General features: G+C 38.9%; 6 protein-coding genes across 12 annotated transcripts; all 6 read right to left on the minus strand.

Annotated features, from left to right (window-relative positions):
* Positions 1 to 269: 269 nt before the first annotated feature.
* Positions 270 to 6,295, minus strand: PERK4 (roline-rich extensin-like receptor kinase 4). 2 transcript variants are annotated; one of them, XM_088806601.1, is made up of 9 exons: positions 6,161 to 6,295; positions 3,423 to 3,947; positions 2,361 to 2,903; positions 2,011 to 2,097; positions 1,855 to 1,925; positions 1,637 to 1,713; positions 1,304 to 1,448; positions 853 to 1,014; positions 270 to 770 (listed from the first exon to the last, which is right to left on the minus strand). In XM_088806601.1, the coding sequence occupies exons 2-9, from the start codon at positions 3,865 to 3,867 to the stop codon at positions 537 to 539; spliced, it is 1,764 nt and encodes a 587-aa protein (XP_088662727.1). In that variant the 5' UTR covers positions 3,868 to 3,947; positions 6,161 to 6,295; the 3' UTR covers positions 270 to 536. The 2 variants fall into 2 exon arrangements, with proteins under 2 accessions (XP_088662727.1, XP_007046970.3); XM_007046908.3 differs by lacking the exon at positions 6,161 to 6,295 and adding an exon at positions 4,230 to 4,757.
* LOC18610952 (F-box protein At5g03970-like) lies at positions 4,896 to 8,110 on the minus strand. 5 transcript variants are annotated; one of them, XM_007046909.3, is made up of 3 exons: positions 7,953 to 8,110; positions 6,732 to 6,918; positions 4,896 to 6,305 (listed from the first exon to the last, which is right to left on the minus strand). In XM_007046909.3, exons 2-3 carry the CDS (start codon positions 6,912 to 6,914, stop codon positions 5,187 to 5,189), a joined length of 1,302 nt encoding a protein of 433 aa, XP_007046971.2. In that variant the 5' UTR covers positions 6,915 to 6,918; positions 7,953 to 8,110; the 3' UTR covers positions 4,896 to 5,186. The 5 variants fall into 5 exon arrangements, with proteins under 5 accessions (XP_007046971.2, XP_017983672.1, XP_088662737.1 ...); XM_018128183.2 differs by lacking the exon at positions 7,953 to 8,110 and adding an exon at positions 7,669 to 7,885; XM_088806611.1 differs by lacking the exon at positions 7,953 to 8,110 and adding an exon at positions 7,396 to 7,505.
* Positions 8,111 to 8,613: 503 nt separating this feature from the next.
* On the minus strand, positions 8,614 to 10,971 carry LOC18610953 (putative F-box/LRR-repeat/kelch-repeat protein At1g11620). 2 transcript variants are annotated; one of them, XM_018119708.2, is made up of 2 exons: positions 10,690 to 10,971; positions 8,614 to 10,013 (listed from the first exon to the last, which is right to left on the minus strand). In XM_018119708.2, the coding sequence occupies exon 2, from the start codon at positions 9,977 to 9,979 to the stop codon at positions 8,867 to 8,869; it is 1,113 nt and encodes a 370-aa protein (XP_017975197.1). In that variant the 5' UTR covers positions 9,980 to 10,013; positions 10,690 to 10,971; the 3' UTR covers positions 8,614 to 8,866. The 2 variants fall into 2 exon arrangements, with proteins under 2 accessions (XP_017975197.1, XP_007046974.2); XM_007046912.3 differs by having other exon boundaries at positions 8,614 to 10,020; positions 10,690 to 10,969.
* Positions 10,972 to 12,149: 1,178 nt separating this feature from the next.
* LOC18610954 (anti-muellerian hormone type-2 receptor) lies at positions 12,150 to 12,969 on the minus strand. Its single transcript, XM_018122600.2, has one exon. The coding sequence runs from the start codon at positions 12,850 to 12,852 to the stop codon at positions 12,349 to 12,351; it is 504 nt and encodes a 167-aa protein (XP_017978089.2). The 5' UTR covers positions 12,853 to 12,969; the 3' UTR covers positions 12,150 to 12,348.
* An 857-nt stretch (positions 12,970 to 13,826) lies between these two features.
* On the minus strand, positions 13,827 to 17,653 carry LOC18610955 (Leucine-rich repeat (LRR) family protein). The gene is made up of 2 exons (XM_007046915.3): positions 16,008 to 17,653; positions 13,827 to 14,278 (listed from the first exon to the last, which is right to left on the minus strand). Exons 1-2 carry the CDS (start codon positions 17,109 to 17,111, stop codon positions 14,009 to 14,011), a joined length of 1,374 nt encoding a protein of 457 aa, XP_007046977.3. The 5' UTR covers positions 17,112 to 17,653; the 3' UTR covers positions 13,827 to 14,008.
* On the minus strand, positions 17,542 to 21,448 carry PBRP (plant-specific TFIIB-related protein). The gene is made up of 3 exons (XM_007046917.3): positions 20,774 to 21,448; positions 19,521 to 19,679; positions 17,542 to 19,099 (listed from the first exon to the last, which is right to left on the minus strand). The coding sequence occupies exons 1-3, from the start codon at positions 21,359 to 21,361 to the stop codon at positions 18,263 to 18,265; spliced, it is 1,584 nt and encodes a 527-aa protein (XP_007046979.3). The 5' UTR covers positions 21,362 to 21,448; the 3' UTR covers positions 17,542 to 18,262.
* Positions 21,449 to 21,532: the final 84 nt, after the last annotated feature.

The following is a 21,532-nucleotide window of genomic DNA, read 5'->3' on the forward strand; positions in this document are numbered from 1 at the left end:
TGTTTGTGTGTTTTTTTTTGTTTTCCTTTTTCAAATATCATTAAGTAAAATCAATCTTGTCATTTGCTGAATGCAAATAAATTTATTGAATCCCAATCTCTTGTGGCAAAAATGGCAGTATAATCGTAAGCATGATACCCAAAATGTAACATAAACACAAAAAATTTCCCCTTTTTGTTTTTGAAGGTATGGGATTTTTGCAAAAGTTACTTACTGATACAGAAGAGTTACATGAATTCCTTTTTCTCAAAAATGGAATGACAAAAGCATTTATCTTCTTAAACACCATCAAATTCATATATAAGTAAGCATAGAATCAGAACTCACACAAATAACAGAAAGCTAGATGTGCCAAGATACATGATCAAAGATCAAATGCATAAATAATACAAATGCAAGATAATAAAGAGAAAAACACTTTTGAATTAACAAAGATCCCAATTAACAGAAGGACCTGGAAATCCCAAATTTTTTTATGTAAATAATCACTGTGTTCTTTTTCTTTTTTTTTTTGTCAAGCTTTTTGGTCCAGTTGGTTAAATATTGTGCCTTTGCATCTCTCTCGAGTGATCACTGCTGGAAGTTCCGTCTTCGCTGCCCCCGAATTCCTGGCTTGACAGTGCTAATTGTCTGAACTTCTTCATGTCAGCGTTATATGAACTGGCACTGTATTCGGAGCTTACACCAGAGCTGTAGACGGCGCTATGGCCTGGCTTTATCCCCTCGTTCAAGTCATCCAGGGAAGAATCTCCTTCCAGGGCACGTACTATCTGCTTTGCGTTAACATTTTACATTAAATCACTTGTGATGCAACTAAACGTTGACAAATGAAGTTGGAGATCATTGCAAAACCTGGCTCATTTTCGGGCGCTTTTTGGCAGAATGTCGGATGCTGGCAGCAGCACAGGCTACCATGCGTTGCATTTCGTGGTGGTTGTAGTTAAGCTCCAAGAGTGGATCAGCCAGCTCATCATGGTTGCCATCTTCCAGTGCCCGAGCCAAAAGTGGTCGAGCCTGTTCACAGCACGCCCAAAAAACAGGATAACAATAAGAAGGAAAATGAAACATTAGTTGGACAGCACAGAACAGACAGAGGCAGCATTCTCTATGTAATCTTATGGTGCCGAAAGGAATTTATATTGGATACATGGCCTTTGTATAATTGTATGTACTATCAATCATTTATACTCCACTTTGCTAAGTCATAGTTTTAAGATCTCATTTTTTTGGCAATTAACATCAACTTTGAGCTCTAGTGCAAGTATTAGGTTTGGAGATATAGAGGAAGTAGCAGAGTACAGACCCAATCGACTAAGCTGTCTTCCATTGCATTCGTAGGATCAACAGGTCGCTTTCCAGTAATGAGTTCCAAGAGCATGACCCCAAATGAGAAAACATCTGATTTCTCTGTTAACTTGCCGCTTGAGGCATACTCCGGAGCCAAATACCTACATTATAAAAAGAAACAAAATCATCAGTGAGTGGAGTTCTAGTTTCCTCTTTCCTTTTGGAAATGCTGTTTGAATCAACCTTTTCAAGCAAACTATAGATTTCCCTGTTTCAATCTTTCTTTTTCCTCCAACACAACTAATCACAAACTAGCTTTTCACTTTTATTTATGGACTCAGTTCCTTACCCGAATGTTCCCATCACACGAGTTGAGACATGAGTGTAGTTATCAGAAGACAGCTTAGCTAATCCAAAATCTGCCACCTGTAAAATGTGCTCGGTTAGTTTTTGCCCAAATAGATGTCATAGGCTGATGTGAATGATCATTGTGAACTTGGTAGTTCCATTTTATTGGATAATTGACTTTCAATGATGAATTAAAACACTGGTTTTAAGAAAAGATACCATGGCTTCGAAGTTGTCGTCAAGAAGAATATTAGCTGCTTTGATATCACGATGAATAATGCGAGGATGGCCTGCACGCATGGTTCAACAAAGAAATCAGAACTTCAGAAAGAAATGGAGAGAGAGAGAGAGAGAGATAGAAAACTGGGAACTTACAATCTTCATGAAGATAAGCAAGACCTTTAGCAGAACCTAATGCAATACGAAGTCTGGTGGAAAAATCCATGACTGGAAGATCCTTTCCTGCAGTGGAAAGTTGTATCTATTTCAGGAGTGCAAATCACTTCAGATCAAAATCTTTGCCATAAGGTTTTTTAGTGCAATCCACTATAGGACTCCAACATATTCTCCCAATTTTCAGGAGCATTCAATTTGGAAGACTTAGATCATTATTTGCTTAAATCTTTTCTAGAACTTATGCATCAGGGTCCAAGACTGCAAGCATTGAATTTCTTTACGCAAGTACTAAAAGAAATAATAATGAATGAACCAAGAAATTAATTTACCATGGAGATGATGTTCCAGGGTATTATTTGGAACAAATTCATACACCAACATCCGCTGCCCGCCAGCAATGCAATATCCAACTAGTGACACAAGATGGCGATGATGTACACGGCTAATTATTTCAACTTCAGCCTGGAATTCTCTTTCTCCTTGTCCACTGCCACTTTTTAAACTCTTGACTGCAACCTCCTTTCCATTCGGTAACACACCCTTGTGCACATATCCGAACCCACCTTGACCAAGCAGATTAGCCCGAGAAAATCCACCGGTCGCAGCTGCCAGCTCCTCATAACTGAAAGTGCTCTTATTGAATCCAAGAGCAATACTTGGTGAGGGGGGTGGCAAAGGAGGGGGACGGTATGGGCCTGAGAAGTTGGAGCTTGCTTCACCACTATAAACTGGTGCTTGCATTGGGGATGGTGAACCCCAGCCGCCGCCACCACCTGGTGGTGGAGGAGGTACTTTGACAACATGCTCTGCCCCTTGGGGACTATTGAGCCAGGGAGGATTCTGTGTTTTGTTATAATATTGATCACCACCACCTGTGCACAAACCAGATAATAGAAATAATTTTTGAGCCACATACACTATACATCGACTCTCAAATCATAAAATTGATATCAAAGCTAGTTTCAAGATTCAATATAAGATAAATTACAGATCATGCATATTGATTTTCTTCTCTTCACTGGATTTTCATGATCTTGATTAAAACCTATTTACAGAAGTCCATGATAATGTTTCCTTTTGCTCTAGTTTTAACAGGAAAAATTGCTACAAGCAACGCAGGTCCCTTGCTTCAAATTAGGCTAAGGTTTTTGCTAGTCCTTTAAAGCAGCAAAATAAAGGGAATTTGATAATGGAACTCTGCTTCGTTACATTAGAAACACAGGCCTTAATGTTGGTTTAATTGACAAAGAGAACTTTATGGCAAGTATTTGTAAAATTCCAAGCTTTCTTCTCCTAAGTTTCACCAATGAAGAAAAAGTGCATTCCAGGAAAAAAAAAAAGAAACAAAGTCCTTTGCCTTGGCAGCAGGAAAGAAGGGTATTGTTTTTCACCTTTAGCTTCATGAGATGGGTAGTACTGCATTTGCTGACGCCTTCTCTTCTTCTTCTTTTGCTGAGTGCATCTTGCTACACAGAGTAAAATGAGAAGAAGCAATAATCCTGCCCCCACAGCTACTCCTGTAATAATCTTTATATCCGTCTCATTACTTGATGAATCCGAGGATGATGAAACTGAAGAAGATGTATTATTAGCAGAAGAACTGTTTGCCTTGGTACCACTACTTCTGGGAGGAGGTGGGGGTGAGGGGTTGCGGTTACTGTTAGAAGTTGGAGGAGGAGAACTATTATTACTATTCGGTGGTGGTGATGGTGGCGGTGGTGATCTTGTGGATGATGATGGTGGTGGTGGTGGTGATGAGTTATTTCGTGATGAATTTGATGGTGGTGGAGCAGGTGGGGAATCTTGTGATGGAGAATTCTCAGGGGATGATGCCATTTTGTGTTAGCTTTGCGAACTTCCAGCCAAGAAACTCTCCACCCCTCCCTTATTTGCTTGTCTCAAACAACTGAAGAACCCTGGAGAAGATTGCAAGGTTAAAACCAAGGAAATTGTGATAGATACAGGCCATTTAAGATCAGATATTGCGGTCATGCAAATGCTCTAAATCGAGATTAAAAAAACAGAGCAAACAAACTTCTCCAGAAGAACATTTAACAAATTTCTAACACAAATGTCATGTTATACATTGAACTTCTATGATGAAATTCATGAATTGCTCTTTATGTTTATGATTGGAAACACTTTTTGGTGAATAAGTTTTAACTTTATTTTTTCCTTTTGCAAGAGGAAAGAGATACCTGAATGAAGAAGACAGAAGGGTTCTCAAGAGAAAGAGAGAGAGAAAGGGTGTTGCATGGTAAAATTGCCATTCTAGAGAGGGGATCCTGTCGTTCCGCGGTGGCTTCCTACAAAGCAGGACTCTTGGTTCTTTTTCTCTCTTAACCTCTTTTGTCTCTCTGCCACCCTTGATTCGTTTGAGTTGGTTATTCTTTTTTAGTTCTTTACTATTTCCTGCTTTGCCTAGTCCTTTACTAAATCTGTGGCAACCTATTTTCTGGTTTCGAAGAAGTGGCCTAAACAGTACGGAACATCAACTCCAATAACTACAAAACTCATTCCTCTTTGTCCCCAACATGAGCGCTTATTTTCACACTTGTAACAAACAGAGCCTCACGCACTAACAGATCACTGGCCAAATATTACCACCCAAAGGTAATATAGAAACAAGAATTTCATTAATATTGAACGAAAAAAGAAAAACCTTTATGGCTTTGAGAAGCAAAGCAAACCGAATTCCTTTGCTATTTTTCACTATGTAATCTCAGTTTACCTCCAGGCATTTGGCCTGTTCTGTTCTGCAAAATGCAGGAACAATTGGCTATACCTAATAGTCTTGTATCATTAAAAAAAACCCAATTTATTGCCCCATTTTTGCATCGAAAAAGGTAAAATTCACACCATCATGAAACCAATGATATCAAAGAAAATGCCATTCTTGTTGCAAAGTAGCAACCATATCACTAGCTTCCAAATGCGAAGTTCCTTGACAAAGCTTACAAGTATTAAGTTTCAAAGCAAGAACTTCAGAAGTTTTCAGTTACAAGATCAAACAACCTCAATAATTTAAGAGAACGAAAAAGTATTAAGATACCAGCAAAGGTGAGGCTTGGTTAAGTATGTATCTCAGTAACCTCATATTTTAACCAACAGATGACACATTTACAAGAGACTTTGAAGAGGAACTGTACAGACAATTAAGCCGATACTCCAACCATCGGATCCCTCACTGATACGAGGCTGTTCACATACGGAAGATACCCAGTACATGAATCAGCTGTCATTGTGCATATCACTTCCAACTTCTGTTCTCTCACATGATAAGCAATCACCCTTGTCCCAAGTACAAGCATCAGAATGTCATCATTAGCACCAGGCAAAGCCCTGCAGACACCATATGTGCTCCCCACATCATCACAAGTAAATTGTAGTACAGTCTTGAGCCTCATATCCATATTCCCATAAATGTATATATTGTACTTATCAAATATAAGACAAGGCAGAATGTAACACAACTCCCCATGCATTACAGTTAAAGCACCATATTCTCTACTGCTGAGAGGAAGTGGTAGAATCCCATATTGCTCATTCCTCAAATTAAAAGCCAGGATGACACCAGAAGAGGCTTTCCAATAGACAACTCCCTTCATGTAGTACCCACCACTAAGCAGATCCAAACAATCAAGCTCACAGCATATGGTGTCAGAGACTCTCCAGGAGCTTGACCTTGATGAGTAAATCTCAAAATAGACAACCGGATGATCAGGAAAAGTGACAGCACAGACAAGCTCATAAGTTTCATTAAAGTTCAACGGATGTGGTTCAAAAACAAGTACCATGGCTGCCTCAGCTCCATGGTACATGTTTGGCCTGGGAAGCATTTTCCATTGCTTGGTCACAGGGTTGCAAATGTAGTAGACATTGTCCCCGACACTTTGGCAACAAAGCAGACCATTGCAAGAGGTTCTGATATTGACAGGCTCAGGCAAGAACTTCAGAGAGGGATCAGGCATGCCATATGCATCTTGATTAAATGAGATGAAGGAAGGATCTTCACCAGGGAGTTGAAAAAAGAGACCAGAAATGTTTTTGAAGTAAGTAGTTTGTATGTGGGCAAAAAATGGACTGCTTATCCACTGATCCCATCCTCTGGAAACAGTTCTGAACTTACAGAGTGTTTTTGCAGGAAGAAAATGAAGAACATGGTCCCTCAAAACATCTTCTATGCGCACTTCCTTCTTCATGTTTGTAAGCATGGGGGATCTGGCATAGGCCTCTGGACTCTCAGGTGTGGACTTGAATGACAATATCGGAAGCTGAAATATAGAATAAAACTTATCACAAAAATATTTAAAAAGGTTAAAAAGGGATTGAAGGGGTCGGAGAAAGAGCAGCTTAACAAATTCCACCTCATTTACTTTTGACAAATGCAGAAAAATTTATAAAATCAGGCCCATCTATCCAATCTATAAATGATTTTGCTGCCTACAGAAACAGATTAGCACTAATAGCCATAACGCATAAGAAGTTATTTCAACGATCCAACAGATGTTACTTCATAGCTCAAACCATTCCGGACCTTTCAATTACGATTATTTCAACGATCCAACAGATGTTACTTCATAGCTCAAACCATTCCGGACCTTTCAATTACGAAACATAGCTTATCGAAGCTAACAGCAAATACTCCCATCGAATTTGACATGTTCTAAGTGAGAGTGGAAAAAAATCTAAAAACATACCTCGTCTGAACTTTCCTCAGCACCCGATTCTGAATCATCTTCAATTTTAATTAAACAAAAGTCAACTTCCATCTTTTCCTGATCGTCACTCTCCAAATCTGCCATGACCCAAGAATCACTATCTGCCATGACCCAAGAATCACTATCTGCCATAACCCAAGAATCACTATCCGAATCAGCCATGATCCTGCAGACAAAAGTTTCATTAATCAGTAAAAGAAAGGTCAAAATTGCACATAGAGCTTGGGAAGTTACGATCTATGACAAGTCAACAACGCCAAAATTAAGCTTGTTATCATCCTCAACTGAAAGAAAAGATTTACAGAGGTTTATCAGAACAATTCAACCCAAGCCACATCTTACAATTGCATGGTTTACCTTGACAAGTATAAGAAAGAAAATGAGCAAAAAAGGAAATGAACAAAGCCAATCAAAAGAAGTTGAAAAATGATTATAGAAATAAAGAAAGAAATAGCAAAGGACGTTACAATCAACTGCTCTGCTTCTGATGAGACAGAAACCAAATAAAATTAAATATATATTTGCCTAATCAAGGAAAGATTAACCAAGAGTAGAGACGAAATGCTAGTTGCAGTCAAAGTCAATTCTTTGGGCCCACACAGGATAATAGAACAAGTAAACAGAAACTTGGCACGAAGTTTACGCTTTATTCCAACTTTTCGGAAACTAATTGGAAATTCACTCGAAGAAAATTCTTCCCCTTTTCCACATTTTCTTACTTGTTTCTCATCTATTTTCTTGGCAAACAAACAGAGACAATCAAGAAAAATAAACTCCCAGAAAAAATTATAAATAATATATATAAAGGCCATCGAAAGAAACAGAAAATTGAAGTCAAGTCAATTTTTTATGGGGCCCACGGAAAAAGAAAACCAGAACATGTTAACAGAAACTCAAGGATGAAGTTCACTCTCACTTTCGTTTTCTCAAACTGAACGGAACTTCAGTCGACGAAGTCTTTTCTCTTTTTCCGTACTTGTTCCCCTTTATTTTCTTAGGAAACAAACAATCTAGAAAAGAAACCTAATAAATATCAAACAAAACCGAGAAACGGGTTTTAACCGAAAGAATCAACATCGTAGAAAATCAAAAAACGAAAACGAGACGTAAAAACATCACCAAGAAAACCCCTAAAAGAGGAATACAGAGAGAAGAAAGAGTTCAAGACTACAGAAGAGAGAGAGGAAGAGAGAATGAAACCTTGGAAATGAGTGAGGAGATTTTGATCAGTTCTCAAAGAGATTAGTGTGGTCTGGAGAGCGGAATCTGGCCCTCGCGGATTATCAAAGCGTGTTAATATAGATGAGACTCACACGTGGCTTCCTCGTATTGGTTTCATGATGTTTCAACTTTATTTTCGGGGTGATGACCAAGAACTTGGTGGGAAAGTAGTTGTTACGTTAGGTCAATCATAGATATTGATTCGCCCGCTGATTGTAAAAAGGCAAACTTGTGCAGCAAGCTTCTCACTTCCTTCAAAATTTCTTTTGCAGTAACAAAGTAACAATAAAACGCGAAATTTATTAGCCGTACGAGTTTAAATTTATTTATCGACGTATAGAATATTCTACTTAAAATAAACAATCACAATTATCTTATCTTATATTTTATGTTCGTTACATGATTATTGATTAGACATACTAAAAATGATTTAATTTAATCATTTTTTTTATAATGGGTAGTGATTAGAGAACTAATTATGTTAAAGTTGATTTCTACTTTTCTTGTACTAATATGCAAATCACGTCAAGTCCTACTAGATTTCTTAGTTATCTCAATTCTTTACCCAATAGCTTGTTACTTTGAAATTCCTTTTGACTAGGCTCGTCCTCAAGTAAGTCCTTAAAGGACCAGCAAAGTCTTCAATTAATGCACTATCCTTATCTTGATTAAAGGAGTTGTGAACAGAACCAGAACTACAGCTACTCACAGATTATTGGGAGTAGAAGAAGACAATCCTTACTACAGGCACCCAAAAAGAAAAAAAGAGAACACAGAAACATGTACCAAAAAGTTGCACTAATTTTATATCTTCCTGATTATAAGAATCGGAGATCGTTTGGTGTTCTTCTCAAAACCGGACGGTATCCCATTCGCAAGAGAAAAGAGGCTAACTAGAGCTCAACAAGGCTATTCACATAAACAACAATCCCTGCATCGCTATCAATGTTAACTTCACCCAAAGAATTAGAGGCCTTTTTCTTCATGTCATAAGAATAAAATTTGTTCCCATTTCGAAGCAACACCATGTCATCACCTATAAACACCACACCTCCAGAACCATGACCATATCTACCAGAAAAATGATAGGGAGTATAACTATATGATTCTGCAGCCACTGTGGGATCTAGATTGATGTCAGATTGGATTTCTACCCAGGTCCTGGCATCGCTGTGCAATCGCATGGTATTCGAGTGAGTATTAGACAGCAAACTCACAACTAATCTCTGACCACGTACATAAGCTGCACAAAGCTTTCCACTCATCATGCCTAAGGCCCCAGGTGCAGAAGAGAGGAGCTGAGACCGCTCTGATGTGAGATCAAATGCAATAACTCCTTGACTTGACAGCCAATAAACAGTGCCATTCACATGAACACCCGACTTCGGCAGGAGCTTCCAATCACCAAAGCAAATCTCACCAGGATTTCTCCATGATCCTTTTTCAGAGGAATAGATGTCAAACTCATATCCACCAAGTTCAGATGGAAAGGCACAAACCAGCTTATAGTTAGCAATGAAGTTCAGCAATGATGGTTCAAATAGGAGCACTACAGCAGGGTCAGGCCCATGATCAGCACCTGGTTTTGGAAGTTCTTTCCATCGCTTGGTAACAGGATTGCAGATGTAGTAAGCCCGGTACCCAGTACGTCCCTGGCAACACAGTAGCCCATTGCAGGAGGCGCGAATATCAACAGGTTCAGGCAGAAACGTTAAAGATGGATCTGGAACACCATAAGCCATGGGGTCAAGAGACATGAATGATGGCACGCCTGCTTGTGTTTGATAAAAGAAACCAGAAGTAGAGTGGAAAGAATTTGATTGATTGTGAGCAAAGAAAGGTGTTGATATTTGAAGCTCCCATTCCCGACAAACTCCAGTGCACCGAAAAAGTGATTTAGCAGGAAGGTAACGAAGGGCATTCTCCCTTATTATATCTTTTAAATCCAAGTACATCTTGCAGTTATTGTTCCCATAGAAATTAGGCCGCATCTTTCCTTTATCCATTTTAACTCGAAGTTTTCCCACCTCACTCCTCAAGCTGCAGCCTAACGTCAACAATTTATCAGAATTACTTTACAACATGATAACAGGAACAGGAAAAAGGGGGAAAACATGGAAAATTACCTACCGACATGAATGGTTAAAATCTGAGACTAAGATATGAATACTAAAAAACTATTCACAGTTCAAGGATGAGTCAAGGTGAGCACACTAATTCACTAAGAAAATCTACCTTCAGAAATCAAAAGGTGGGGTTTTTTGAGAAAAATCCTTCATGCTGACAAACATTTTCCATTCTCACATATAAAAAAAAAAAATCAATTCCGACACGATTAAAGTACTAGAATTCCGTATACCTCAACCAAATCCCAATATTGCTCAGTATTCAGAAGTACACAAATTTAATAGCTGAAATCCGTACATTAAAAAAAAACAATGATTTTGATCAAGAAAAGAGTCTATTTTCTCAGCAACCAAACACACCCTAACCACATCAACCTAATCCAAAGCTAAAAACTAAGAATTAAAGCCAACAATCCAGATCCTACTTGTGAAAAAAGACAAAAAAAGAAGAAAAGAAAACCAAAATAGAAAATAACTTAAAAGGAGGCAAAGACTGCATTAATTAGAAAGTTTTGACATTTACAGTAGCGTTTAACAAGATAATCAAAGATAAGACAGCGATTATAAAGAGGTTGAGTGAGAAGCGATACCTCTTATTGCTTTCGATCGAGACTTTGGAGAGAAGTTTCTATGAGAAGTTTTGATCGAGAAGAGAGTTTTTATTTTGTTTGGGTTTTTTCTTTTATTCTGTTTGGGTTTTTTTTTTTTTTTTTTTACAGTATTGTGTAGTTTTGTTATTATATAATGTCTGTTATGGATGGGTCTTTATATAACTACTATAGTTGTGTTTGTTTTAAATTTTTTTTTCGTTGGATTTATAAGTTTGTAGTGTTCGTGTTTGTTTTAAATTTTTTTCTTAAATTTTGGTTGGAGAGGTGGATTAGGTCGATGATTGATTTTTTTTTTTTTTACATTTATATTTTTTATTTTTTAATTATAGTTTTTTAATATTTTTCTAATTTTTTATAAACTTCAAAAAAAATTTAACATTTATTAATTCAAAAATAAAAAACAAAAGAATCTAAATAAATAAATTTTTAATTCAATATTTAATTAAAACGATATAATACATCGATTCATATAGTTTTTTATTTATATCATAATATATCATATGAAATGTATCTTGTATCATATATTAATAATTTTTATTTTAAATATAATGAGTATGTAATGCTTTAATTTGGAAAAATAATATAATAGAATACATACTATTTTTTTTTTATAATTGGAGGAGATAATTCAAATTATACTCTTTACGTAAGAAATTATGTACCAATCAATGAATCTAATATTCGAGTGTTAGAGTATATATTAATTATTATTAAAATGTATGATATAAAGACACAAAACGCTGCATTAATTATAAAGCTTTGACATTTAAAAATAGAAGCGTTAATAATCTTAATTAACAAGATAATCAAAGATAGTACAGCGATTAAAAGGAAATGAAAGCGGAATCATTAGAGAAGGAACTTCAGTGAGAAGCGAAACCTCGACCGGATGTTTTTGTTTTGATACTGTTGATTATCGACAAGGAAGCTATTTGATCGAGACCTTGGAGAGAAGGTTTTGATTCTACTGGGGCCTTTTTTTTTACTTACTGTATAAAAAAGAACCGGACTCCAGCTTGACTGGAGCTCCAAGTCTATAGGACTGTTTGGACACACGGATTATGTAACCTATTACCGGATTATGTAAAACTAGTGTTCTAGCTTATTAATTACAGAAATTTTTTTAGAATATAAACATAGACTAATTTTTAGTAGGTTTTTTTGTATTGAAGACATAAAAATGGGGAATAAAAAAAATTTTGACTTTGTTGAAAGTTGGTAGAAATTTACGAATACTAGGAAAATTTCTGGTCCATTTTTGCTGTGTATCAAAACTAAAAAAGGGAAAAGAACCATGGTAGATGAAAAATCCTTCTGACTCTAGGTCAAATGGTTGCATGTTCGGTTCGCTGTCAATTTGTAAAATCATTGTCTAGGCCTCATTGTTGCAAATAGGCTAATAACCACTCAACTTGCAGATATATATATATATATATATATATGTTAAGCAAACCAGTTGATAGAAAATGGAAAAAAGAAAGAAAAAAAAATCCCATTACATAACTTCTTTGCAATCCTTAGGCACCAGAGTCTAATCAACCATGTGAAAAACAAAAACTAGAATAGTTGCAGCTTGGAGCAAAATCCATGGCCACAAGCACAAGATAGAGCGGTAGTGGCTCATACCACATTATCTCCTTAGCCGAAGCACTGGTCACTCGGGAGAGGTCCGGGAATGGAACCGTTCTGAAAGAATTGCAACCCGAAAACGACCAGAATGGCGAGCAAAGACAGGAATGAAAAACCTTCGACAGCACCCAACAACCCAAAAGGCCCATTAGGCAGACCAGAGCCAGTTTTGGCTTTCATGAACAGAGACCAACCCACGATCCCCACGACTGTTAGGTAGCTCACACCTTCCAGTGCACCTATAGAGCCGCCTGGACCCGGGGGCAGACCACACCCCGTCGTCTTGAGCGTGTAAAGGGACCAGGCAATCACTGGGTTGGCAACCAGGCCACTGCCTACTGCTGCTTTCTCTATAACTCCATTGCCGCTTTCACTGGTCTCCTCTGCCATGCCTAGCACTTTCAGCGGAGTCTGCAATCTTGGCCTTTTATATGTGACGATGAAACGATTGCGTTTTAGTGAAAGTAGGGAGGTGGATGCTGGTGATAGTAGAAGCATCTTTGAGGCATCCATGGCCAGAGGGGAGAGAGAGAGAGGGGAAGTTCGTTTGGTGTCAGCCTATTTCTTGGGTGGTGCTGCCAATTTTGCTAATTAAGTTACTACCTTATCCACCCTTGCGAAACATACCAAGTGGGGACTCGCGAGGGTCTTCATCGGTCTTAGGCCATTCACCATTTATCTTCGAAAATTTTAAATTCTTTTCCATTAATACCAGAAACGTGATGGAACTTCAGAGCAATTTTTAATTTATGAGTTAAGCTAAATTACACTTGTCTAAATTACAAATATACCATACATTGTAATATCAATTTACTAACAAACAAGCTACTTCCTTTATGTCAAAATTTTGTTTTTCCCAATATAAAAGAAACAGTTGGTTTTACCAGCAACAAGTAAACTACAGAGATGCGAAACTTTACAATGAGAGAAGGGAGAGATCGAAGGGTAATCAACGGTACCATCATGTATTCACAGAAAAGAATCTGTCAATCCCATGTCACACATGACCGTGAGACGAAAGAAAAAAAGTACTTGATCCTTATTAGCGATCAACCTCTTCCTCTAGGCCCTGATAGCCACATGGCCAACGTGCTTCAGCTCATAAATAAAAACCATTCGACCAATTACAGCTTGACATGTGGGAAAAATAAAGTACCGAGCTGGTCAATTGCCTTAAGCCCACTTGGTTTCAATAGGGGAGCCGAGGATGATAGCTATCTACAATCGTTTTTATCACTGAATCTTTCAAAAAAAAAAAGAAGCAAAACCCCTCCCCCGCCCCCCCCACCCCCCGCCTCGGCCAAAGACGAAAAAACAAAGATTTTTTATCAAGTTCTCTTTTCCCTCCATTCTTCCCCTTTAGAAATACAAGACCCCCGACTCCTGAGAGCTAAACATGGGCGGTAAAACCGTCGTAACTGCCATTTGAATTAACAAATAGTAACGGCTATATAAGAAAGGGCAAGCGGGAGAAAAAGGCTAACGACTTTTCGAACTAAGGCATGTACCACCCAAGATACAATTCCTTTTCACCTAAAACATTTGTCCAATAACACAGCCAACATCACTACCGAGACTGACTCTATCAACCAATCTAACATCAAGTTTCCCCTGTTTCCAAGCTTTTTAAGCATTAATAAAACATCTAACTCAGGAAATTCAGAAAGAGCTAACGATGCTTCTTCGATGCCTTTGCAAACTCAACAACATCGTCTTCCTCCTCATCATCCTCACCATCACCGTCCTCAGCATCATCACTTCTCTTTCTCTTAAGATGGGAAGTCGATGGCAGCACCTGAACTTCCTCATCATCTTCAACTTCCTCCTCCTCTTCTGCATCTTCTTCTTCATTCCCTGGGTCCATATCACTACCTCCAGCATCATGTTCTTCAGCCTGGCCCACTGGTTGAACCAGGTAACCTTCACCAAAGTCTTCATCCTGACATTCCATTCAAGAACGAGTTAAAACAATTTAATTATTTCATCAAAAGTATCGCAATCACCACAATAAAATGACATTTAAAGCATGAAAAGAGAACTATATTCAAAACAAAGTTTATACCAGATATCTAAGACTTGAAAACAGAAATAAAAATTAATCAGCACTGCAATCAGCCAAACAATCCAGACAGACCCTTAAACCCTCCTCTTCAATCCCCTCCCAACACACTCAACCTTCCAAAACAAAACAAAAAGCAGTAGTTCTATTTGTCTGCACAGCAACACGTGTTAGCCAAAATAGCTCATAACTGAGATGTTAATAATTACAGTTATATCGAACAATTGATGAACTCAACCACTACAACAACACAACCAGAAATACTCACATGCCAATAATTTTTCAAATGATATATAATAAGAAGTTTCTAATCCCTGAGCAAAGGCCACTCCACCAAGAAAGTAATATGCATGCATAAAAAAGCCAAAAAAGTTAAAAGCAAGGGATATATCAACTAAAATTTCCAAAAACTCCATAATCCCCTCAAGATAATACAGAACATCACTGACAAAGCAGCCACTGCATTAGAAAGATGCTTATCAGCTTTACAACTGCACTTTAACTGCAATCCACAGAACACAAAGTTGCCAACCAAATTGCCAGGGATTTCTATATAAACTGCTTAGTAAACCAAAGTAACATTCTCACAGAACCAGAAGACAAAAATAACGTAACATTAAAAAAAATTGAATCAACTCAAGGAAAATTATTTTAGAGAAAAAGCTGAAAATTTTCTGATGCTAGAGTCATAACAAGATAAGGCACACATCACCTACACAGGACAAGTTAACAACTATATTCTCATGACAAAAAACTTGCTAAACAAGGGACTAAAACACACTTCAAAGACAAAAAGCCCAATTCACCTTTTCTGGATTATTTGCTCTGGTAAAGAGCACGTATGACAACAAAGATCAATAGTTGAGGAAGGGTTGATATATGACAACAAAGATCAGTGTTTCCAGAAAAACATTTGACAAGGCTTGCTCTAAATTAAAAATCCAAAACCAGTATGCTTTGAAGTAATTTCTGTACTGTCCTCACCCAGCAAAGACTTGCTAGAATGACCGTGAACATGATTTGAAAATTAGAACTAATCAACTAGAAACTACCAGATATATTATCAAGCAAACGAAGTATAAAATCACCAAAAAAGCATGTTAAAAAGGGTTAAAAAACGTGTTTATATGAGCTCTGTCATGGGGGAAAAAAAATCCACATATATGATTTGTATGAACAAAATTAATCAGTGTAACAAAACGCCTGACTGTGAATAAAAGCCTATATACTTAAAGCGCAAAATTCATGGCTAGTAGCGAGACAGAAACACAGCACTCATTCTCCTCTTGGAGGTTTTAGAGCAACATAAGCACACAGCAACAAGCGTATACGCCAAAAATAATTTCTGTTAAGATCTGCAAGACCAAGAAAAAAAATTATAACCAACGTTGTAGAGATTCCACAAGTAATAGCAAAAAACAGCATTCAGAACTTAGCAGCACAGCCATGTCGTCTCCCTCTCTTGACAAATCTAAAAAGGCCATTTCAATCAAACAATCAACCCAATTTATGAGACAAACACAAACACAAACAGTAAGCAGAAAGTACGAATTAAAACACATCAATTAGATTAAACCAGAAGCTTGTTGCAAGCAATAAGGAATCTCACCTCATCTTCACCCTCTTCTTCATCTTCAAATTCCCCATCATCTTCAACACCTTGCTCTTCCTCACCAGTCTCACCATTATCATCGTCATCCCCATCATCTTCTCCATGTTCATGCCCATCAATCTCCCCTTCTGTGCTCGTCAAACGCCCAGTACTCTCCGGCTCAGCAAAATCACCTTCATCATTATCTACCTCTTCCTCCTCATCATCCTCGTCGTCGTCATCATCCTCATCATCCTCTACCCCATCTTCCTCATCATCACTATCCCCAATCTCATGAACTTCCACAACATCATCTTCCTCATAATCATCATCAACTTCCTCACCTGAATCATTATCATCATCATCATCATCCTCTTCTTCTTCATCTTCATCTCTCCCTACTTCCTCAATCCGAAACCCGTTAGCCTCATGGCTTTGCCCATTTACTCTTCTACCTGTCTCTGTCTCTTCTTCATCCGCATCGCTCTCTTCATCCTCATCAACATCAACAATCCCTTCCCCTCCTTCACTATGCCCGTTATTTATTCTGTACGGCCTATCCTCACCGTCGATTTCCCCACTCCCAGGATCATCTTCATCGTCCTCCTCTTCATCTTCCTCCTCATCATCCGACTCCGGCCTTTCATTCTCCTCCGCATCCATTTTATCCAAATATTTTAACGATTTTATTAACCCAAAAACCCTAGATCGATAATCCTTAACTCTGGTAACCGGACACTCATAAAGATCGAGGGAGACAAGCTTAAGCTGGGCAAGCGGGGCAAGATCCTCGATGTATTGAATCCGATTGTTGGACAGGTCGAGGTCTCGGAGCGAGTCGAGGCCAGCTTCGACGAGGAACTCGAGGCCACCAGCGATTCTGTTATCGGAAAGGATAAGTTTCTGGAGATTTCGGAGGCGAGGAAACTGTTCTAGAGATGAAACGCCGATGTTGGCGATGGAAAGATGTTGAAGATTCTCGAATTTTTCCAACAGACTCGGCGGTGGGAGGCGACCCTGAACGCACTTCACCGCACCGTCAAGTGTTAAGGTTCGAGCCGCCGCGTGGTCCGTTTGCCCGTCTAAAGCTGTCTCCACCGCCCTCTCCCAGATCTCGTCCATCAAATACGGCGCCGTCTTATCTCATATACCCCTATTTATATAAACAAATATTGAATTCGAGCTTCTTTACCTATATTTCGAAAGGAATAAATGGATTTAAAGGGATGGTTCAAAACGGAAGAGATTGAGGAGCGTCATTCCAATAAAAAGAAAAGAGAAAACAGAAATTCAAAGAAAGGAAGCTTAAAAATGGCGAAAAACAGAAAGGAAACCCTAACCCTAGATTTTTGAAGATCGAGAGTAAGTTTGGCTTTTAATCTGTTTCAACGGCTTAAAACCCTAGAGATTTTTTTCCAGACGTACGGTCTCAGTTCTTTCAAGTTCCAAGCGCTTGAGAAGGAGAAACACACAGATGTAAATTAGAAAAAAAAAAAAAGAGAAACCTAATTTTGATTTCCTCTCTTCCTCTCTCTCTCTCTCACTCACTCACTTTTCTTTTTCGGTTTTTTTTCCCTTTTTTTGATTTTCTTCGTTTCTTATTGGCTAAGGGTGGGCGAGTCGGGATAAACCTCAGAGAGAAAAGGTGGGGGCTCGTGGTTCGTGGTTAGGGTTAAGGGCGCGGTTTTGTTTAACGGAGGGGGGGGTGGTTTTGTGAATTATTGGAGTGAGGTGAGCCGTTGGTTCGAGGAGGACACGGATCGCTGACGTGGACTAAATGAACGGTGGAGATTGTAGGTGGGTGTGTTTGTTCTCGGGAAGGATGTAGGTAGATGAGAGAGAATGAGCTGGGCCGCAGGGCCTCGCCATGTTTGACACGTCACTTGAGTGTAAATATCTGGGAGGGTTTAAGGTAATGCCATTAAAGTTCCAAGAAATTTCGGAAATGCCATACGGGGTTATAGACAGCTGGATTAGCTAAGCATTACGAGGGATTGATGGTTCAAAAATATCGAGAGTCACGTCTGAGTCTGACGGATCACGGGCCCTGGCCTGCCATTTTCAAAACCAAAAGTTCAAAATCAAAATAAATTCTTTGGATTCCATTCTTTCCTTCTTCTGCCTACCACAACAAATTCATGCATTCTAGCACAAGCACGATTATGGGCATGTAATGTAGGTATATAAATAGAAACAACTCTAACCTCATCTACTAATTATGATGTTCCAAAACAATTTATACCAAAGAGAGAATGGACAAGTTCTATTTTTACTTATGAGTCTCCACCCTGATTGGTATTTTTACTTCCATTTTGGCTCCCCGGTCCTTTGAGTTCTGCATAACCTGGTGGCAACTTTGGCGGATGCACAATTGGCATGTTCGGAGTAGGCCCTGATGAGGGTGGTGAACGAAATGGCCAAGTGATTGTACTCACATTTGAAGCTGGAGTGGTTGAGAACTGGCTTGGCCTTAGAGAACTAGTAGCACCCTTGCTATCGATCTTGGGCTTATCCCCCTTTTGCTCCAACTCTGGACAGCTCGTTTGTGCCTCGTTGATGTCTGCTCGAACGATGGTTTGGTTTCTATCTCCTGCTGTCCAAACAGCAGGTGGCCCAAACTGAAGCCAGGGCTGCCTGTAATGTGGTGGCCGGTTCAACATAGCAGTATGGGTTCCAGAAGGGTTGCCGTTGCTTTCTGCATCATCCTTGCCTCTAGCTTGAAGGCCTGGTTCCAACGTTTCAATCTGCTTATTTGGTTTGGAGTCTTGCTGCTTATCTCTCTCCACTGAAGAAGTCAGGTCAATTGGATCAACTCTAGGCCCTGAAGATCGGCCTGTGGCAATTGTAGTTGTGGGAAATGCTTTCTCTGGAGGGACAGCCGGAGTATAATTTGATGGAAGTAGATCATCCCAATTTTCTAATAGTTCCTTGTAGACTTTTCGAAGGGTGACCTCCGTGAGACCTGTCACCTTACAAATCTCAGCCTGTGTCTTGCGTTTGTCTTCTAATTGGCATGCCAGATATATAGCAGCTGCAGAGATGCTGATTGGATTCCTCCGAGTGCAGAAGCATTTGTTGATAACAACTTCTCCAATATGAGTTGCCAGCTCCTGAAAAAAAATTAAGACTACATTACAGCCATCTTCAATCAAAAACAGAACCTAATAGCAGGAGCTTAGAAAAACAACTGAATCAAGCATCATTTATTAAAAGAGTAGGTAGGCACCACACTTGATATTTACATCCATATTCTTCAGCCACCATATACAGATACCAAGAAATTATACAGTGTAAAATTCAATTATGATCGTATTACAAACTTTCCTGACAATTTGCATACATTTCGAGGTAATCTCTCACATGCCCTATCTAATTTTAAGCAATTTTGATGTTCATTTTAAATTTATCTGCAACATCTTCCATTGTAATTATCAAAGCATAAGCACATAGAAAGGGTTATAACTTCTAATAGCTACAATTCACCTTCATCAACTAAAATAACTAGGTCCAAGCAGTGACTCTTAATTGTACCTGTGCAGATTTGTTAAGCTGGAGGAGAGTGCAAAATCTTGGCATATGGACTGATATTGAATTACTATTGATAGGCTGACTTAGTTGTAGAGCTTCTCCCAATATCTTTATGTACTTGCCTATCTCTTTCTGCGGTACATTGGCAGCAATGGAGATTTCCTGCCATTTTAGAACAGTCCTTAGAGATGCTTTAGAATAAAAGAAACGGGACAAATTACATGCAAAGAAAAACATGTAAGATGAGCAGTGCTTTACTGTCTACCCTACATAAGCAACATCTCCGTCAACACTCCCTCTTAAATTTTCCCTTTTAAGGGCTCAAAATACTAAAAAAACATTGAAAATAAAACAAGAAGCATTTCATTTCGAGAATTTGAGAGACTCACTCTCAGGAGTTCTATACTTTAAGACTCCAGGTTTTCTTATATACTCATTTACCACCTCAATTCCTCATAAATTTTTACCCACACAGTCATCATTACCTTGATTTACCTTAAGGGTTGCCAGGTTCTCCGATCAATCCCACCTCTCTACTTCCTCTCTTCATTTTCATACCAGTCCACTTCTCCACGTTATTATTCATAAGAGCAACCATGCCACCACCTCTCATGAAACTGAAATCTCATGTAATAGTGAAGAATGATACCTAAGGAACCTTAGCTTCGTCTTAAAACAAAGTCACAAGAGATAAAAGTGCAATACTTTTTAAGAAAGGTATCTCCGGACTACTAATCACATATAGATCCTGCTTACAATACTACAGGGTAATACTACAAGATGCAAATCCCAAACTCCAGAAGTGGTAGTTGAGAGTTTAAAGTATAGCATGCAGTTAGGTTCTTGTCACTCATTTTCTTTCTCAATTCTCACGAGAATTGACCCCAAGCAACAAAAATTTGCAAACACTTGAAACATATAAATATGCATTACGACATTATTTACAGCTATCTTACAATAAAATTGCATCCCATGTTTCTAAACCAGACAATGAAACTTAAATCAATTCAAACGGGCATAAAAACGATCTCAACTATGTGAGCCAAATGCAGGCTCTCTTAAGGCATTGAAAATCCAATTCCTAGCTGTGATAACAATATTACCTTACTAGAATTTCAGCTAAATTTAAATTACCATCATTAACATGAACAATTCAAATGCAAAACCTCACTTAATCAACAGAGACGCTATTTCAACAAAAAAGAAGTATGAGTGTCAGTATATATATAGTTATAAAACAGAAATGTGAGAACCACCTGGAGGGTTCGGGGCTCTTGAGCTTCCCTAATGGCCTGAACAAGAGCAGCAGTAGCAAGCGCCTCAACACTCCGGTTCCTCAAACAAGTGGCCGAACAACAATCCCTAAACAACTGAAACGCGTGATCCGATATGTCGCAATCCAACCCCAAAATCGACGCCACGTCAATAATCTGCATATACGCCCTCAAATTATCCACCACAACCGTCGACGATGACGTAGACGATGGCGCCGAAGACGAAGAAAGCTCCAGAGTCCGTTCGAGCTCGGCGAGGTGGCCGGAGAAGGAGAGAGAGGAGCGGAGGAAGAGTGGGCTGGGCTCGAGGGACCATGTGGAAAACGCCGTGATAAACCCCGTGGGCTCAAACGGGTCGTCTTCGTCGACTTGGAAGGCCGAAGCGAGAGCGGGGATTTCGGAGGTGACAAGGCAGAGAGGGGTGTCTTGAGCACGCACGTGGAAGAGGTGGTGGTTCTGGAATTGGCGTTCTTCCACGACTCGACCGCACGAGGTGCACTCTGTTATAGACCGGCCCGTGGTCGTCGTGGCGCACCGACCTAGCGCCGCCGAGCAATATGGACACTTCATCGGTGGTTGATTTGTTTGTTCCTCTGTCTAACAACCGCGAGAAAGAAAATACGAGAGTGGACCAGCATTTATTTAGTTATTTATTTTTAATTACAATTTAATTTCGAATTTCTTTAGTTCAGAATTTATTGGAGTGTAAGAAACTAAATTGCCCATTTTATGATATAGTGT

This window comes from Theobroma cacao, chromosome 1 (assembly GCF_053813885.1).
Source record: "Theobroma cacao isolate CCN51 chromosome 1, ASM5381388v1, whole genome shotgun sequence".
NCBI classification, from domain to species: domain Eukaryota; kingdom Viridiplantae; phylum Streptophyta; class Magnoliopsida; order Malvales; family Malvaceae; genus Theobroma; species Theobroma cacao.

Excerpts from the sequence above, each read along its gene's own strand:
- PERK4 (XM_088806601.1), bottom strand. The coding sequence starts at position 3,867 with ATGGCATCATCCCCTGAGAATTCTCCATCACAAGATTCCCCACCTGCT. Across the intron at positions 2,904-3,422 it reads CCCATCTCATGAAGCTAAAG|GTGGTGGTGATCAATATTAT; the intron begins GTGAAAAACAAT and ends GTTTGTGCACAG. Across the intron at positions 1,714-1,854 it reads ACGACAACTTCGAAGCCATG|GTGGCAGATTTTGGATTAGC; the intron begins GTATCTTTTCTT and ends CACATTTTACAG.
- LOC18610952 (XM_007046909.3), bottom strand. The coding sequence starts at position 6,914 with ATGGCTGATTCGGATAGTGATTCTTGGGTTATGGCAGATAGTGATTCT. Across the intron at positions 6,306-6,731 it reads CTGAGGAAAGTTCAGACGAG|CTTCCGATATTGTCATTCAA; the intron begins GTATGTTTTTAG and ends TCTATATTTCAG.
- LOC18610953 (XM_018119708.2), bottom strand. The coding sequence starts at position 9,979 with ATGGATAAAGGAAAGATGCGGCCTAATTTCTATGGGAACAATAACTGC.
- LOC18610954 (XM_018122600.2), bottom strand. The coding sequence starts at position 12,852 with ATGGATGCCTCAAAGATGCTTCTACTATCACCAGCATCCACCTCCCTA.
- LOC18610955 (XM_007046915.3), bottom strand. The coding sequence starts at position 17,111 with ATGGACGAGATCTGGGAGAGGGCGGTGGAGACAGCTTTAGACGGGCAA. Across the intron at positions 14,279-16,007 it reads AAGAAGAGGGTGAAGATGAG|GATGAAGACTTTGGTGAAGG; the intron begins GTGAGATTCCTT and ends ATGGAATGTCAG.
- PBRP (XM_007046917.3), bottom strand. The coding sequence starts at position 21,361 with ATGAAGTGTCCATATTGCTCGGCGGCGCTAGGTCGGTGCGCCACGACG. Across the intron at positions 19,680-20,773 it reads AAGAGCCCCGAACCCTCCAG|GAAATCTCCATTGCTGCCAA; the intron begins GTGGTTCTCACA and ends CTAAAATGGCAG. Across the intron at positions 19,100-19,520 it reads AGCTTAACAAATCTGCACAG|GAGCTGGCAACTCATATTGG; the intron begins GTACAATTAAGA and ends ATTTTTTTTCAG.